Source organism: Neovison vison, chromosome 3 (assembly GCF_020171115.1).
Source record: "Neovison vison isolate M4711 chromosome 3, ASM_NN_V1, whole genome shotgun sequence".
Classification (NCBI taxonomy): domain Eukaryota; kingdom Metazoa; phylum Chordata; class Mammalia; order Carnivora; family Mustelidae; genus Neogale; species Neogale vison.
Genome location: NC_058093.1, coordinates 163,012,142 through 163,029,375, shown reverse-complemented (window position 1 = coordinate 163,029,375; position 17,234 = coordinate 163,012,142). Strand labels below are relative to the sequence as shown.

Below are 17,234 nucleotides of genomic sequence, written 5' to 3'. Positions count from 1 at the left end.
TTTAATACATATGGTGCTTCTTATAATCTACATAAGTATTTAATTATTAGATCTTAGATCACTTATGTCTCATCACAGCACTCTTGCCGTGGATAAATCAGATGCTACTCATGATTTATAAAAAATTCATTTTTTTAAGTCAGCTCTTCTCCCATCATGGGGCTTGAACTCACATCCCCAAGATCAGTAGTCACATGTTATACTGACTGAGCCAGCCAGGCACCCCTCTAGTCATAATTTTGAACTCACAACATTTTTTCCGGAAGCATTCCACCATTTTTTGCATCGTCCCTACCATATACATTTACATGTTGCCAGGAAGCTAAATAAACTTGCAAAGCACATCAGCAGAATAACAATATTTAGGCACTTCCATATTGTAAACCTTTAAACAATTCACCATAGAGATTTATACGTATGCTTTATAGGTAGGAATATGAGACAGTTGAGTTAGTACATAAAGTTTTTATTTAAAGTTTTCCCCTTCCAAGCAAGCTTCATTTACACATTCTAATACTGTACAAAATTTACAATCTCTGTGACGTAAGTACTCACTTTTCACTTCTAATAGTTTGTGCCTTTCTGAAATACAGAAAGCTTTACTTACAGTTCTCATAAATGCTCTTATTTATTTTGGCTAGAAATAAAAAATAAGTGAAGAACAAGTCTAAGGAAGGCGAATATCCTTGTTATAAACTGTGACTTTCAGAAGAAATGGTAGTGGTTGACAATCAAAGTTTCTGAAGCCGACCTTGTTCTCTTCAGCACGCCAGCTACAATCTTCCCTGCAAAGTACTGTAACTTTTCTTTCCTTCTCTGTATTGTGTGTTTCCAAGGAAAAAGAAATGCAAGTTGATTGCACTGGAGATATATATATATATGTATATATATATATTTATATATATATTTTTACAACGGATCCTTTGGATCTGAACATACAAATAAATACAAAAACAACAAAGATTGCACTTTACTGCAGAAAAGGCATTAGATGCCAGTACGCCCATCTATCTTGACATGCTCCACGGTGAAAGCTTATCACCAAAGCATTTTTAATCTGTGGCTTCCCCACGTTGTTGTTTCGAATGACACATTTGTTAAAGGATTCAACAACACCCCTGGGTGATGGGGAAATATTTTAGGCTAGTATTTATTCCTAACTGTTTTTGTTCCAGCTCTGAAGAGCTTGAAAATTAAATTTATGTTCTTTCCAGTCTTGCTCTGTTGACCGGCCACACCGGAAACCATCTCATGCTCTCCTGACCTTCTGTTCGTAATTTCCTCTTGCTCCTAAAGACAACTAGCAATTGCTCACCTAACTGAGCTCAGGCATCTTTGGTGATAACAAACGAGTATGATGAGTTGGAGAATAATCAGGGTGAGTCATGTGCTTTTCTAGAGTCAAATCTAGAGCCATTTCTAGAGCCAAAGGTGAGGAAGAGGGAGAAATATTTGTTAAGAGGGGTGATTCACTCTCGTGGCTCTTTTAAGTTGTGTGTCTTCAGGACAGAGAGACAACTGGGATTGTACTTAAAAGAAATTATTCCTGAATTCCTGAAAGGCATCTTCCAGTTTTATTATGATTTAAGTTTAAGTCAGATGTGTTAACCAACAAGAATCTCTTCAATATTGGACAAGCAATTTTTTCAGTCCTACTTTTTGGAGGAAATGACAGGTGTGTTCACTACTTTTTTATATACTGTAAAAAATGAGAAAAACCTGAGCCTCTGTGGATTGAACAGTGACATAATATATTTTGCTTTAATCTTTCATATAAAATTGAGGACACAGATTATGACTGGCTGGCCTAGAACCTACAGGGCAGGAAGCAATTGCTACAAGAACCAACATCTTTCTCTTCTCTGATCCCATGGGGTGCTGTGAGGGGCAGAAGGTAAATGAAATGAAGATCTATAGAAACAAACATGTTCCTCTTCAATCTCATATGATTCTCTACAATTGTGTTGCCTATGGAGTCTGTGAAGTAGCCACAGGTTAGGAATATAAAATCAAGTGGCAATTCCTGTGATGCAGTAAGTATTTTAGTGGGTCAAATTCTGAATCATTCATGAACACAATATCCCCAAAACTTCAACATAGATCACATGCAGGTAGACTACAATGCACAATACTGATCTTAGGTCTCTCTGGGGGCACTCTTCCATATTATATCTTTCTCCTTTTGAACGTTAAAATCCATGTGAGGAGTTTTTGGAAAGCTGGGACGAATTAAAACCCGTCTGAAATGTAAGCATCTGTCATCACAGCAACTTTGGTGTGATCTGAGTTCCAGACACGGTTATCTGTTCAAGAACAGGTCTTTTTCTTTTGTAGTTACTTGGAAATATTGTTAGAAACCAAGGGTGTATTCCGGCAGTTATACCATTAGAATGCGCTGTTCCTAATATGATCGCGATGTCACTTGTCACTGTCTCCTAGAATGTGATACTGTCCATTCCAGGGCTTGCTGGTGTTATTTGTTGTAAGGGACGCAGGCGGGCAGGATAACCGTTGCACAGGCTGGGCCGGCCAGTGGTTCTGCTACATCTCCTTCCAGTTCTGTCCAGGTGCCTTTTTCCGGACAATAGCATATTGTAGATGACTTGTAGGCCCCCTGTAACGGCAGAGCAGGGGGCATTTAGGGAAGAATGTTCAGAGACGTGTGACAACAATCTTATTTATCACATTTACATTGAAAAGAAAACATCAATTCTCTGCTCTTGCTGAAAAGTTCCAAATGAAAGCAGTGGATATTATTTTTTAAAAAAATTTTTTAGAAATTTAAAAATTTTTAAATAAACATATAATGTTTTATTAGCCCCAGGGGTACAGGTCTGTGAATCTCCAGTTTACACACTTCACAGCACTCACCATAGCACGTACCTTCCCCAATGTCCATAACTCCACTACCCTCTCCCTGAAAGCAGTGGATTTTAAACTGTTTTATTCGAAGAGGAAATTTGAGAGTCAAAAGATTTCAAAATCTGTGTGTGTGTGTAATTAATAATAACAGCCAAGTGCCTACAACACCTAGATGATCAGCAAATCCTTTAAAATAATTGACCAAAAACTTGAATTTGTCCAGCTGGTTTAAGTTAAAAACAAATAAACAAACAAACTCATCTTTAAAGATTTTATTTATTTATTTGACAGACGGAGATCACAAGTAGGCAGAGAAGCAGGCAGAGAGAAAGTAGGAAGCAGGCTCCCTGCTGAGCAGAGAGCCGGATGCAGGGCTCCATCCTAGAATCTTGGGATCATGTCTTGAGCCGAAGGCAGAGGCTTTAACCCACTGAGCCACCCAGGCACCCCACAAACCCATCTTTAATTTTTCAAATAGTTTCAGTTCAATGGGTTTGAGATAGTTACCTCACTCTTCCATTTTTATTTTACTATCATAGAGAATCAGAGCTGGCATTCAAAACTAGCTTAAAATAAACTCGAATAGTGGGCTTGCCAACTTCTTTGCACATTGATTGATTGATTGATTGATTTTCAAGTGGCTACATGAGAAATAAAAAATGTCTTTAATCTCATTTCCTTTGTTAATGTCTGGGGGTAGTGCTTGTGTAACGTTTCCCTTCTAAAACCAGACCCTATTTTTTTTTTTTTTTTTACCCATTTGGTTTTTATCATAGGCAAAACCCAAAATTTCTAACCAGCCTAGTCATCAGTTTTTGAAAGTGGACTGCTGGTGTCTGGTTCCAGCTGCGTACGCTTTTAGAGCTTACTCATGTGTCCCGGCGATCAAGCACAGGTATGAATCTCTAGTTACTATATATCAATATATATTTGCCTCCATATAACTAATATCCACTGAAAATGCCCCCAAAACTTTATCTAACAGGGGCACCTGGGTTGCTCAGTGAATTAAAGCCTCTGCTTTAGGCTCAGGTCATGATCCCAGGGTCCTGGAATCGAGGCCGGCATCAGGCTATCTGCTCATTGGGGAGCCTGCTTCCCCCTCTCTCTCTCTCTGCCTACTTGTGATCTCTGTCTGTCAAATAAATAAATAAAATCTTAAAAAAAAAAAAAAAAACAACTTCATCTAACAACCTTGTTTGATCCAAAACAAATAAACCCCCAGTTAATCTCGTAACACCAATCTATAACTAAGAAAATATGAAGACGGTCATCATTTTAAAAATGAATATGTTGACCACAGGGCTCTATAAGGCTCCTCATGTGATATAATTCCAACTACGTGGCTACCTCCTCGGGTGTTCTTGGCAAAAAAAGAAAAAAAAAAAAAGAACAGAAGAAATTTTAAACAGAAAAAAGTTGATCTTAATTATTAAGTCCTTATGCCTAAGTGTCTGTTTTATAGTCTATACAGAGACAGAGACTGTCTTAAATGACCTTGCAAGGCCGTCATTCGCCCATTCCAGAACACAGCTCTTCTCTATGATAACTGACCCTGGTTTTTGTTTTGCTTTGTTTTCTCTACAAGTTAATGGTATGGAAGAAGAAGTGGAGTGGGGTAATTTTCCAGATTGCAAGAGATGGATGAGATATAATAACCAAATGCAAGTGAGACTATAGGATCCTGACTTGAACATATCAACTTGGAATATATATTTCCATAGGAAATATTTGAATATAAATTAGATATGAAGGAATTATTGTTAATTTTGTTGGGTGTGTTGATATTAATTTTAAACACATGAATAATTTTTTAAAAGGATAAGTACCGAATCATTTAGGGTGAAATAAGATGATGTCTAGAATTTGCTTCAGATGGCTACAGTCAAAATGTTTAAAACGGAGGACAGATAAAGTAGAGCAAAATCTTGAAAGATATTGAAGCCAGAGGCTGGGTTTACGAGAGTCCACTGTACTCTCGTTTTGTGTGTGTGTGTGAACTTGGAAATTTTCATGATAAAGACAGGCCAAAGTCAAAAGCAATGGCAAATTATATATCCTAAAGAGACTTTGTGGATATTTAACAATTTCTAGTTTTTATGCCTCCCTGGTCAGAAACTTTCCGGACAATTCAAACAATTCAACGAACTCTGCAAACAATTTCAACAGAAAGTTTGTAAAACCACTTGTGTCTCACTTTCAGTTGGAAAGCCAGAATCACAAAGGCAGGCACATAGGATAGAGACGGAGAACCAACCACGCATTTTGGGAAACAGTGGATGAGAGAGCAAGCCAGCTCGACCACAATTCACTGATTGTTTTTTATTACTTGAAGTGACTTAAAGCCTGCATACAAGCATGATACTCACACTTTTTTCTTTAGATTTAATTAAATGAATTTATTTGAGAGAGAGAGGGAGAGCACAAGAAGAGGGGGGAGCAGCAGAGCGGAGTGAGAAGCAGGCTCCCCGCCGAGCAGGGAACCCCATGAGGGACTCAATCCCAGGACCCCAAGATCACAACCCAAGCTAAAGGCAGACAGATGCTTAATCAACGGATCCACCCAGGGGCCCCAAACATGATACTCTTCAAAGGTTTCTGCGTGGATGGTAACACACATGGAGGGAAACACAAAGCAAGAACAAAACAGAGAGGAGGAGGGTGAGGTAACTGTGGACACATACCATACTCCAGCTGTAGCCTCCCACAAGGTAGATGCTGTCATCGAGCACTGCACAGCCAGGGCCACTTCGACCCTCTAAAATGGGAGTTTGGAGAATATTCCACTGGTCACCTTTTGGGTCATAGCATTCCACGAGCATTACGTCAAGGTGGGAGAAACCTATGGGACATAGCAAAACGGAAGCACATAAGAATGAACTCTCAGAAAAAAAAAAAAAAAAAAGAATGAACTCTCAGGGTCCTGATTCAAGGCTAGGGTTTCTTTTTCAAAAAGCTCTAGAGCCAAGAAACAGCTAATTGTATCTCTAAAGAGACAAAAGTATAAATTTACTAGTGAAATTGGGAGACACGTTACAGAAACCTAAAACAAACAAACAAACTCTGGGTATTTCCAATTAATTCAAAGCAAGAATGTCTGACTCAATGTCATTGGTAAATGTTGATTATTTGGGGGTAGATCTTATTTTAAAATGTTTATTAAAACCTTGGATTAAAAAGGTTTAAAATAATTAAAAGCAAACATTTTTATAAAGTGCTTGTAATAAGCTAGTTGTCTGCCAAATGCTTTATGTAGATGAATTCACTTAATTCCCCTCATCCTATCTCTGAGATAGTTAAACATTATGTTCATTTTACAGATGAGAAAACTGAGGGATAGAGAGAGGTAATGACTTGAATAAGTCACACAGCCAGCAAGTAGACAGGCTGAGGTTTAAACTCAGACAAAGGGGCTTCAAAGCTCATATTCTTACAGACTAAACTGTATCATTTTTCCTAAACGAATATTTAACTCTCTCAAGATGTTTTAATTTACTAAAAACATGATGTTTAGCAATTTTTACCTTTTTAACAGTTTATTTATTTACTTATTTATTTTTAAAATTTTTACTTATTTATTTGACAGGGAGAGACACAGCAAGAGAGGTAACACAATTAGGGGGAGTGGGAGAGGGAGAAACAGGCTTCCTGCCAAGCGTGGAGCCCAATGTGGGGCTCAAAGCAGGGCTCGAGGCAGGGCTCAATCCCAGAACTCTGGGATCATAACCTGAGCCAAAGGCAGACGCTTAACGACTGAGCCACCCAGCTGCCCCAGTAGTTTATGTTTATAAATAATTATGAACGTATGAGTGGTTTCCAATATCTACTAAGGATTAAGGTAGAGTCAGGGGCTACTTCTGCTGAGGGCTTCTCTTACTCTGATGAAGTTTCTCAGTGACTGGTCAGTAAGCAGGTTGTAGAGAACAACTTAAGATCTTGGGACTCTACTGGGGCCCTGCTTTTTAATTTAGGAAGTCAAAAATCTGTACAGGGAGAGCTTCATCGAGCAGACCAAATCCTAAGTAAAATTTTCCTCTATTTAAATGCATGCAATGGATATTTGCTAGCTGACAATTACAATGCATACACTAAATTAATCAACTTACTGGACTCTTCAAAGTAATTGAGAAGATAGACCAAAAAGTAGAGTAATTTTCATTCTGGAAGAAGTGGACAAATTATTTCAGGCCACTGAACTTCAACTTACGTAACTTCTTATGTAAAATAAATCAGATAGCTTTGGGAACAGTAGAACAAAGGGCTTACTGGAATTCTGGGGTGTATTCCTCTCCTTTACCATTAAGATTATCAACGATAATATACGTGACTGAAGATTGGAGCAAATTCCCAGGGCTGAAGTTCTAGTGGCATCACAGAAGGCACTGTGCCCAGTACATGTATTACATATGTTGACTGTAAGCCTCACAAAAACTACCAAGGAAAGGATAATTATCCCTCTTTTATAGACGTGAGGTTGAGGGTCTTGAGTGAGATCACACAACTCCAAGTGCATAACTGGGACCCAGACCCACACCTTTCCCTCTAAGCCGTAATGACTCCCTGAGTCAACCTAATTATTTTTTTAAAGATTTTATTTATTTATTTGACACAGACACTGAGAGATCACAAGTAGTCAGGCAGAGAGATCCCAGGATCCCAGGACCCTGAAATCATGACCTAAGCCAGGGGCAGAGGCTTAACCCACTGAGCCCCCCAGGTGCCCCTGAGCCAACCTAATTTGATGTGTGTGTGTTATTTCTCATTTAGGTTGTCATTCCCCAAATCTTTCTGTTCAACTATAACCTCAAAATTCAAGAGTTCCTAGAATGTTTCGCCATTATTATGCAAAAGAAATTAGCAGAATTCACATTTTAATATAGAAAGCTACAAAAGTAATACTATATACAGTATTTTGATGTAAAGGAATGGTGTATGGATTGAAATGAAGGAGCAGCAGTGAGAGAGAAAAAGAATAAAAAAGGAAGAGCTATAGCAGCAAAGATAATCTCCCACTGAGCACCGAGGAGAGCAGCAGGGACGGGGATATTGACATTTAGGATTGAGTAGGAACTTGGAAATATTTACATAAACATTAAGCCTGTGTGGTCTTTAATTACATTAGGGGTACATATGTATTAGGAAATCCAGAAGGAATATCTATATCTAACCCGTTTTTTGAGATGGGTGTACTATGGAAAAATAAATCCTCAGCCACACACGTGGATGGCCTGTTTCTCGTTTGGGTCAGTTTCAAGGATCATGGAAGGTCAGAACTGGAGGAGATTTTAGAGATCAGCTAGACCAGTTTCTTCATTTTCAGGTGAGGAGACCAGAGCCCGAAGTAGTTCGGGGACTCTTCTCAACACCTGAGCTCTCTTAGCTTCCCTGTTGTGCCCAGTGTGCTGTGCACGTGCATAACATCACACGCTCACAAACTACAGAACGTTGTAGTCATACACATGTATGGAGAAGGAAAGGAGCCTAGATGAAACTCTAAAAATACCATGTTTTAAATATTTTTTTATTAATAAAACAAAGAATTTGAGAGTCATAGAACGTTTGGAATCCAACTCTTCAAAGAAATAATTCTAAATTTAGACATGAAATTCTATGAAATGTTTTCCTTAAGAAAAATCACGTATTAGCTTCTTTGTGCATCTATGACTGAAGTTCTTTATGATTACTACAAAAAACAATTTTCTGGAAAAAATTTATTACTATAACTTTGGTGATAAGGAATAATTTATTTTACTGAATTCATTGTTACAACAAATTGTTTGTGCTTTTCAGTTATTAATACTCTCGTTTTTTACTTTCTGTTGACATCATTATTCATTTCTTTAATGTGTGCAGTAACTTAAAAATAATCCTATCTGCAGAGGAGCCAAAATAAATGCTTGCCCAAGGGTACAGCTAATTTACACAGAGTTTCTTTTATTTGGTCAACATGTTTTTTACTTGGTTAACTATGATTATCTAACGAGAAACCCCCTTAGCAAGAAACATAAGATGCAAGTGATATTGTGATTAAAAAAAAAAAAGAAAAAAGACCTTTCAAATGATTTCCTCCAATTGCATATAAGCGATCATTCATTACAGCCAAAGTGTGGATGGCGCGTTTTGTGTTCATATCTTGTTTTCGAGCCCAGACATCCATTACAGGGTCATAGCAATATAGCCATGGGACATATTCTCCATTGTGCACACCCCCTGTGAATTAAACATATACATACAAGTCAAGAAAGAGCCTTGGAACTGAACTTGGTAACAGAAAGCGGAGGAATGACTTGCCTGAGATGTATATTTTCCCATTGTGCACTGCTCCCGCGTGAGCTGCCAGAGGCTGTGGTAGGGAGGACACATACCGCCATTCATTTGTTTCTAGGTTATAGCACTCCACGCTGGACAAATAGCCGGTTTCGTTCCTTCCACCAATAACATATAAATGTTTGTCCAACCGACATGCATAGAAACTGGCTCTTCTACAACGAAAACAACAACCCACCGTAAATCACAAAAGGAGCTCAGTCAGGCAAAGGAGGTAAATCCTGCTTTAGAAAGGGTGGCAGGAACTTGGAAATTGCACATACAGCCTCCTCCAAATCTGAGACCTTGACAGTAATCAGATGCCTTGCCCCCTCTGGTTAACATTTTGGTATTAAAGTAAGAGTGGAGGAGAAATTCGCCGACTCTGTTTCAGATCCTTTTATCTTGCTTTTTTATACACTGTAAAGAGTGTTCACTAATGTTTGGGATATTTGGTATCACAGCTCAGTAAGACAAAGTGAAAAATGAGGTAGATAATGTAACAATAATAAATTATCTTGACATTCACTTTTTTCATGGTCCTTCAAGGGTCATTGTTCCCAATTTATAAGAGAACTACATCATCAAAATTTTTCTTCAATTATCATTTTTTTCCTTCCCAGTACTACTGCAAATAGAGAAACTTTTGTGAACTGAATTTAGTGTTGAAATTTTGCTCTTACATAGCCTATTGTAGGAAGTTTAGTGATATGCCTTTTGGTGTTCCTTCTTACAGGAAGGATATTTTTTAGTATCTTTTCAAGAGTGGCAATTTATTAAATTTTCCCATTATGCCTTCAAAGGCCAAAGGCACCAGCTGTGTTGAAAGGACTGAAAACAGGGACATCAATTCTGAGGTAGACCATAAGAGAGGATTGAGATGTTGAGGACCTGAATGAGAGTTTTACGGAACACCTTCAAGAGCTGAGGCTAAAGATATATTAAAGGAAGATCTAAGACTTGACAACTAGTAAGACATAAGAGCTGAGGGAGAACACGTGTTCACAGGGGACTAAAAAAATTGGAGTTAGGATGACTAGGTTGATATGTTGAGCAAGTCCTGGACCCTTTGCTTCTTTTATCTCATTGCTGCTACTGGAAAAATATACTTTATGGGGATAACATGAGATCCAATACTGAATAAGTACAGTGTTTAAGTGCCAAGCCCCTCAGAGAATATAACTTGTTTGATGAATGTATAGTCTTCATAAAAATTAGTGCCAAGACTCTTGGGCAATGGGAGTAGTAAGATCAAGAGTCCTAGAGGTTTTATCGGGAGATTCTCTAACTTGTGTTTACAAAGTGCCAAAGCCTCTGGGAAGCAGTAAACAGCATCTTGATTAACAATTTAGTCTCTGGAAGAGGTTGCCTGGCTACTTGATTTATGGGATGGGTAACCATGTGACTTAGCCCCTCTTGGTCTCAGATTGCTGCTCTGTAACAGGGGGCTGTTAACGATACTTTCCATACAGGGTTATTGGCAAATCCATATGTAAAGTGCCATCATAGGATCCCGCATTGTGTTTATGCTTTGGAACCATCAGTTAACATTACCCAGATAAAAAGGTTTTTTAAAAATCAGCCATCAAAAAAAAAAAAAAAATCAGCCATCAAGATGTTTGCAAGGGAACGTTTCCTAATGACATTTATTAAATTCTTTTAAGTTTGTTTAGGTAGTTTATTACTATATAGGTAATGGTATATGTTATAGAGGGTGATGGATTCAGTTTTGTTTTATTTTTTTCAGCTTTACTGAGGGATAATTGACAAAATTGTAACGTGTTTAAAGTTACACTGCAGTGATTGGATCTATGCATACATTGTGGAAGGGTTCCCACCATTAAGTGAATTAATGCATCTGCCATCACCTCCAACACGTCACATAGCTACTTTTTTTGTGTGTGTGTGAGAACACTTAAGATCTGCTCTCTTAGCAAATTTCAAGTATACACTACAATAGCAACTATAATCATCATGCTATACATTAGATACTTGGAACTTTTTAATCTTATAACTGAAAGTATGTACCTTTTGACCAATCTCTCCTCATTTTCCTCATTCCCTAGCCCCTAGTAACCACCATTCATTCTGTTTCCGTAATTTCGACTTTTTTTTTTTAAGATCCCACATATTAAGTCTGGAGAAAGGTATTTGGAGGAAGTTTTTAACTGGACTATCAGAGCAATCGTTGATTTAAAAATTCTGAGATTTCCTACGACAGAAAAGTAAAAACCCATTTAAATATAATATTAGGTTAAATATAATATTAGGTTCAAAACAGCTGCAAGGTTAAGTGCCCACGGATGTCCATTGCTTCTTTCTATTTCTCTGACTAGACTTGAGTTGTGCTTTCATTGAATATGTTAGGTCACAATTGTCCTACATGTGCTTTTACCTTCTCAGTTAAAATGTTTCTTTGGAAAGACTGACATGTCTACAGGAATAGACTGAAGGAACACAGGTTTCTTTGCATCGTGGACACAACAGTATGTCAGTATCCCTCTTCCATGTGAGGATTCTCTAACAAGTCTTAGAGTCTCTGAAATATTTTTACTGAAATAATTTTACTAATTTTACCACCTTTAAATAATTTGGACTATGTGGGCTGTAAGGTGTTGGGTTATTCTATGTGCCATATACTGGTCTAGAAGAGAAAATGCCTGTTAGTCATGACAAGCGTGAAAACCCTCCATTAATTAAGTTTAGATAATGCAGAATAAGAGCAAGATCTCTTCGTGGTAGAGTCTAAATTTCCATCCAGTCTAAATTTCTGTTCTCTCACTTTGTCCTGGTTCCTTCCTTCCTCAGTGACACTGAGTGAGCCTGTCAGAACTTGCTCTCTTTTTAGCAAGATTTTCTTAATTTGATGCTTGGTGTGTACTCCTAACTTTATCCACACAGTGTCACTGTTAGGATCTAAATGGGAAAAAAAAATCAGTAGGTTTCACTTCCTGACTAAAAGTGCATTTTTATGTAGACATTCCAATGGTGAAGATTCTGAGTCTCTGACTTACTCCCTTGCATGCCCAAAGTGAGAATTCATGAAATGCATTATAGGAGCCCTGGATAGTTCATGGTCTGTCAGCAACTGCAAACATTTGCTCCAGGCTAAAATTTGACCATACCAGGTCTCTCTTGGGAGTGCTCCCTGACCCTCCTCCCCACATGAAGAACACAGGATTAGGGTATTTTTTTTTTTTAAAGTAAACTCCAGATTACTGAAGATTTTTAAATGGGATTATACTATGTGTATTTCAAATTGTTCATCTCTCTCTCCTCCAGCTCCTCCTTCCCCAACACCAGAGGCAAAATTCAGTGCATTGTGATAAGTTAAAAGAGACAGCAACCTCCCAGCAACTTCTACAAACATACTTTGAACCTTGCATATTGTTGAGGTCTTTACTAGTTCTTGCTGACCCCTTGGGGTGGTCAGTTTATATCCTAAAGCATGAGGCTGAATTACTATAACCTTAGCTCAGCTTGAATTCTTGACTTTCACCATCAGGTTTAAAAGAGGGCAACACATTTTTCAAACAAAATATTGTCTCATGTTGTTCTTTGTAAGGCTTCTAGAAACAAAATATTTAAATTTGGAAACAATGTTTTATGTATTTGCTTCTAGCTTTTCTCTTACTTTATGAAATATAAACTTTGTTGTTGGTACTCTCCAAGGTCCTTTTTCTTTTGCTTCTTCTTCTTCTACTTTTTTTCTTTTTTCTGCACTAGCTAGGAGATATGGTCTCCATATGAGTGATACCTAAAATGTCTATTTTTACTGGAAAAAAAGTTGCCAGAGCATTTCCATTGATCCTAGTCTCAACATTTAACCTCTTTTCAGGAAAGAATCAAATCCTACATCTGAGACCGAAACAACTCAGTAGCATTACATTTAAACGTATATTTTCCCGCAATCATTTCATATGTAGCAGGGATGCAGTTTGTGAGTTCATTGAGTAAACCTAGAGGCAGTGTGCCCATTTCCTAGCTGAACTCGGTGGGAGGGGCATATTCTGCAATTTTATTACAGCATTCTTTGGGAAGCTCTGATTAGGTGAGCTATCCTAAGAGTCTGTCCAGTCAGCTCTAAGAGCAGGTTACCCCAGAGGCGGTTTTCAACATGTTTCTATTATTCTCAGTTTGGTAATTTCTCAGCATAACTACTTCTCATCCATTTGGCAGCAACCAAAGGAAGGAGGGAGGTGGCGGCGCGTCTGGTGAGCCTGGTTCATGATCGATACACTGCACAATTAACTCATTGGAATGTTTCAAGAAACTTTTTTTCTTTTTTAATCTAAAGGGTATCTCATGTATTTTCTTCTCTTTTTCTTTTTTGTTTAATCACTAATTAAGCCATGCCAGTCCCTGATCGTGTTTGATACTTAGAATGGAGACTTGGCAATGACAGAAAATTTTCCTTTGAAGTTATGGATTGCGGCTTAAATCAATCAGCCCATAGGAGATCTGGAGCTAGAAGATTGACTGGGCATTTGTGAAATCTGCCTTTCCCCACTCAGCTCTATAAGGAGCTCTTTATTTGGTCTATCGGGTTGATTGTTCGAGATCTAAAAAAAAAACTTTTCTTACTAGGGACCTGACATGATATACCATAATGACTTAGAAAGAAACGTTAAACAGTCCATCCTGTCAACGGTGGCTGCCGGGCGCCGACAGACCATGGCAGGTCTTTCTATCAGGTCAATGAGCTGCTTAAAATTGTCTAAGTAGGACCCTGCCATGATAGGCCATAGTGCCTCAGAGGAAGTCATTATAGAATATCAAGTAAACAATACACATTTAAAAAAATTACTAATTAGGTTTTGCAGCAATACTTCTCGTCCTTAGGGGCTCTACAGTGAGATAATTGACCGCGACGTGAGTTATGCCTCCCAAACCCAAGGCGTGAAGGTTAATTATCGTGGTGCGCAGCCCCCAGCAAAGGGGACCATGGTGAGGAGATGCTGCCATTTCAAACATATTACGGATATTTATTTTTAAAATATTTTTTAAAATAAAACTTCTCGGAATGGTTTTGATTAAAGGGTAAAGTGATGCAGCCACAATCCGGGCCATGAAGAAATAAGCTCAAAGGGAGAGAAACAAGGCACGCTGGAGAAACACATCAGGAGGCTTCCACGCATGCATGTATGCACAAGAGGGGGGCGGAGAAGTTTGTCAGGATATTAACTGACTTTGTATCGTTTCTTGAGGTACCTTTGAATGACACGTTCCTAAAAGTGTTGTGGTCCTTATCTTGTGCCTCATCATCTCCTATGTATAGTTTTTAGTCTCCCAAAAGATGGCTTTAATATACAGAGTTTTCTCCTGGCATTGATGCATACTGTCTTCCTGCAATGATGCACATTTTTGAATAAATGATATCACCTGAAAACTTCCTGTTCACTGGAATTTAATATTAAGGCTCTAAGTTGATCTTAGCATTATCTAACTGAATGTTTATAAAAATGATGTTAAAGATGAAGAGTCATGAGGGAAACAGGAAAGAATATTATTTCTTAAATAATTCATTTGAGAAGAAGAAATAGGTTGTAGCTTATGGCTATTATGTTGGATATGTTGCTCAAGAGGATGCTGAAGTATTATCTGAAAAGAATCGAATGCTCAAAATTTATTATTTTTTAAAGATTTTATTTATTTGACAGACAGAGGGCGCCAGAGAGCACAAGCGGGGGTTTGTGGGGTCGGGGGAAATGGCAGAGGGAAAGGGAGAAGGGGGAATCCCTGCTTAGGGAGCCCAATGAGGCACTTGATTCCAGGACCCTGGGGTCATGACCTGAGCCAAAGGCAGATGCTTAACTGATTGAGCCATCTGGGCGCCCTGAGTGCACAAAATGTAGCATGGGAGTTTGCATGTGCATGTTAAGATGAAGTTGCATGTAGGTAACAGCTGGAGAGGCAAACTGCACAAAGGTAGTAGCCACTTGTCCCTTGGCAGCCAGGAGATAAACACCAGATACATCAGAAAAAAAAAAAAAAAAAAAACGACAGCTTGCAAAACCGTTTTTTTTTTTTTTTTTTTAAGCTAACAAAGGACCTGTTCTTGAATGTACAATGGGAGGAGAGTTGAGAAGGCAAATGTCCAGGATTTGAGTTAGTGAGACCAGAAAATTTCATACTGCAATTTCTGCATGAAAATGGATACCATTGTAAGAATGGCGTTCTAGATTTCATTTATAGAATTAAGTATATTATCACTGAGAAAAGTGGGAGAGGAGACACAATTTTAGCTCCACTTGCCAAAAATCTAAAGCAATGTAGTAATGGAAGACAAGTCATACAATTTTTTTCTCCCTCCATTGGAACCAATGATTGACTTATTTGATTGTTTTTCTCCATTGAGTTAACAAAGTAGTTATTCTAAATTGGCCAGGCCAAAATTTGCATTTTGACTCATATGTCTTTCATTGGCTCTGTTTACCATAATTTACCAAAGAAAACCATTCAACATCCATGCTTCCTGTAAAGCAGCCACAAATGTTTCAGACGTAAGAAATAAACACTTACCTTTCTTGCATGGGTGGAAGTTGTATCCAGCTATTAAATCGAGGATCATATCGGCTGACAAAATTTGTACTGTGTTTTCCTGTAAAAATATATTTGAGACATTTAAAACAGATTCCTTTGTTGTTTTGCACATTTAAGAGTGTTTATAAGATGTCTCTGTTCTCAGGTGTCACACACAGAAGAATTAGGTTGGCGGGACTATCTAACACAGTCTGAGAAGCAGTATGTCAGTGGAAAAATAAATGTGCCCCTCAACTATTTTTCCTTTTTTTCTTCTCTTGCTCTCCATTTTTACTTTCCTTTCATCTCCCTTTTTCCTTTCCTTTCTTTTCCATTCCTGTCCTGTCCTTTCCTTTTTCCTTCCCTTCCCTTCCCTCTCTTTCCCTCCTTCCTTCCTTCCTTCCTTTCTTCCTTCCTTCCTTCCTTCCTTCCTTCTTTTTGTTCCTCTTTTGGAAGGAGTCAGAATAAAACTAAATCAACCATGAGAATAAAAGCAAGTATATTTATCAAACCAATCTTACCACAAAGTTAGGGGACAAATTTCTGGGTTTGGTATTTTTTGGCTTTAAAAACATGAAGTTGTTGTCTGTAAATAATCAGTCCCAGAGACTACTTTGTGTGCTATCTCTGGTGAGAGCCCCCCACCCCACTTTTTTTTTTTAATGAACCAAGAACCTAGCAGTGGTTGAGTCAGCTCTCTCCCCATGGAAATAATAGTGATCAGTGTAATAAGAGTTTGCTTTAGGAAATCAGGTTTAGCCTGTGCACATCACGTGAGTTTGAGGGAAACACAGTTGCAGGTACACATGTGAAATGGGAAACAGGAGTCCTCAGAGCTGGTGAACCAGCTTATCCCCTCTGTTGAGCCTTGGAAGCATGGTGATGCCTCCAAGGCATTAAAATGAATCTTATTTTTCATACAGATTGACACCAAAGCAAGAAACGGAAGGAAAAGAGTGCCTTCCATTTTCTGTGTAGCACCTGAGATGACAGTCATCTAAAGCACTTGAAGTTTTAACTCTGAAAGTCTGCTTTTGTTCTTACATGTGTAACTAAACATGGAAATACAGGTACCAAACTCCACCACAGGAATAAACAGATAGGAATGTGTGTGTAAGTGTGTGTGTGTGTGTGTACATGCTCACACAGGCATGTATATCCAACATAATTACTAATTACATAAATATACTGAGTATTTATTATATGTGTTATGTGTTCTAGGTTCTGAGAATATATTGGTTAATAAGAAAGGAAAAGTCCCTGTTCTTGTAAATGAATAAAGAAATACATATTTTCAAGCAGAGATGAATGCTATAAAGAAAAGCAGGGATTGATGGGGAGATGCTAGTTTAAAAAGAATCATTCATTGCCTACAGATGTCTTCTGCCAGCCATGCAGGTATCTGCAGAATGAGTCTCTCACACAGTGGGTCAGGTGAGTAGAAAGTTCCTGGGGTTGGCCATGAGTTCAAAACCAGCAAAATGCAGGGGTGACTTGGACAGATGTCAGAGGCATAACAAGGTCAAATACAGTGTACCTTGAGG

General features: G+C 38.2%; 1 protein-coding gene across 2 annotated transcripts in view; it reads right to left on the bottom strand.

The window, feature by feature from the left end:
* Positions 1-904: 904 nt before the first annotated feature.
* KLHL14 (kelch like family member 14) overlaps positions 905-17,234 on the bottom strand; it is a 97,492-nt gene continuing 81,162 nt past the window's right edge. For both annotated transcript variants that reach the window (XM_044243203.1, XM_044243204.1), the window contains 5 exons: positions 15,691-15,769; positions 9,154-9,344; positions 8,914-9,072; positions 5,547-5,704; positions 905-2,614 (listed from right to left, as the gene is read on the bottom strand). In XM_044243203.1, coding sequence (XP_044099138.1) covers positions 2,474-2,614; positions 5,547-5,704; positions 8,914-9,072; positions 9,154-9,344; positions 15,691-15,769 — 728 coding nt within the window. In that variant the 3' untranslated portion in view covers positions 905-2,473. The remainder of the gene's footprint in view (positions 2,615-5,546; positions 5,705-8,913; positions 9,073-9,153; positions 9,345-15,690; positions 15,770-17,234) is intronic.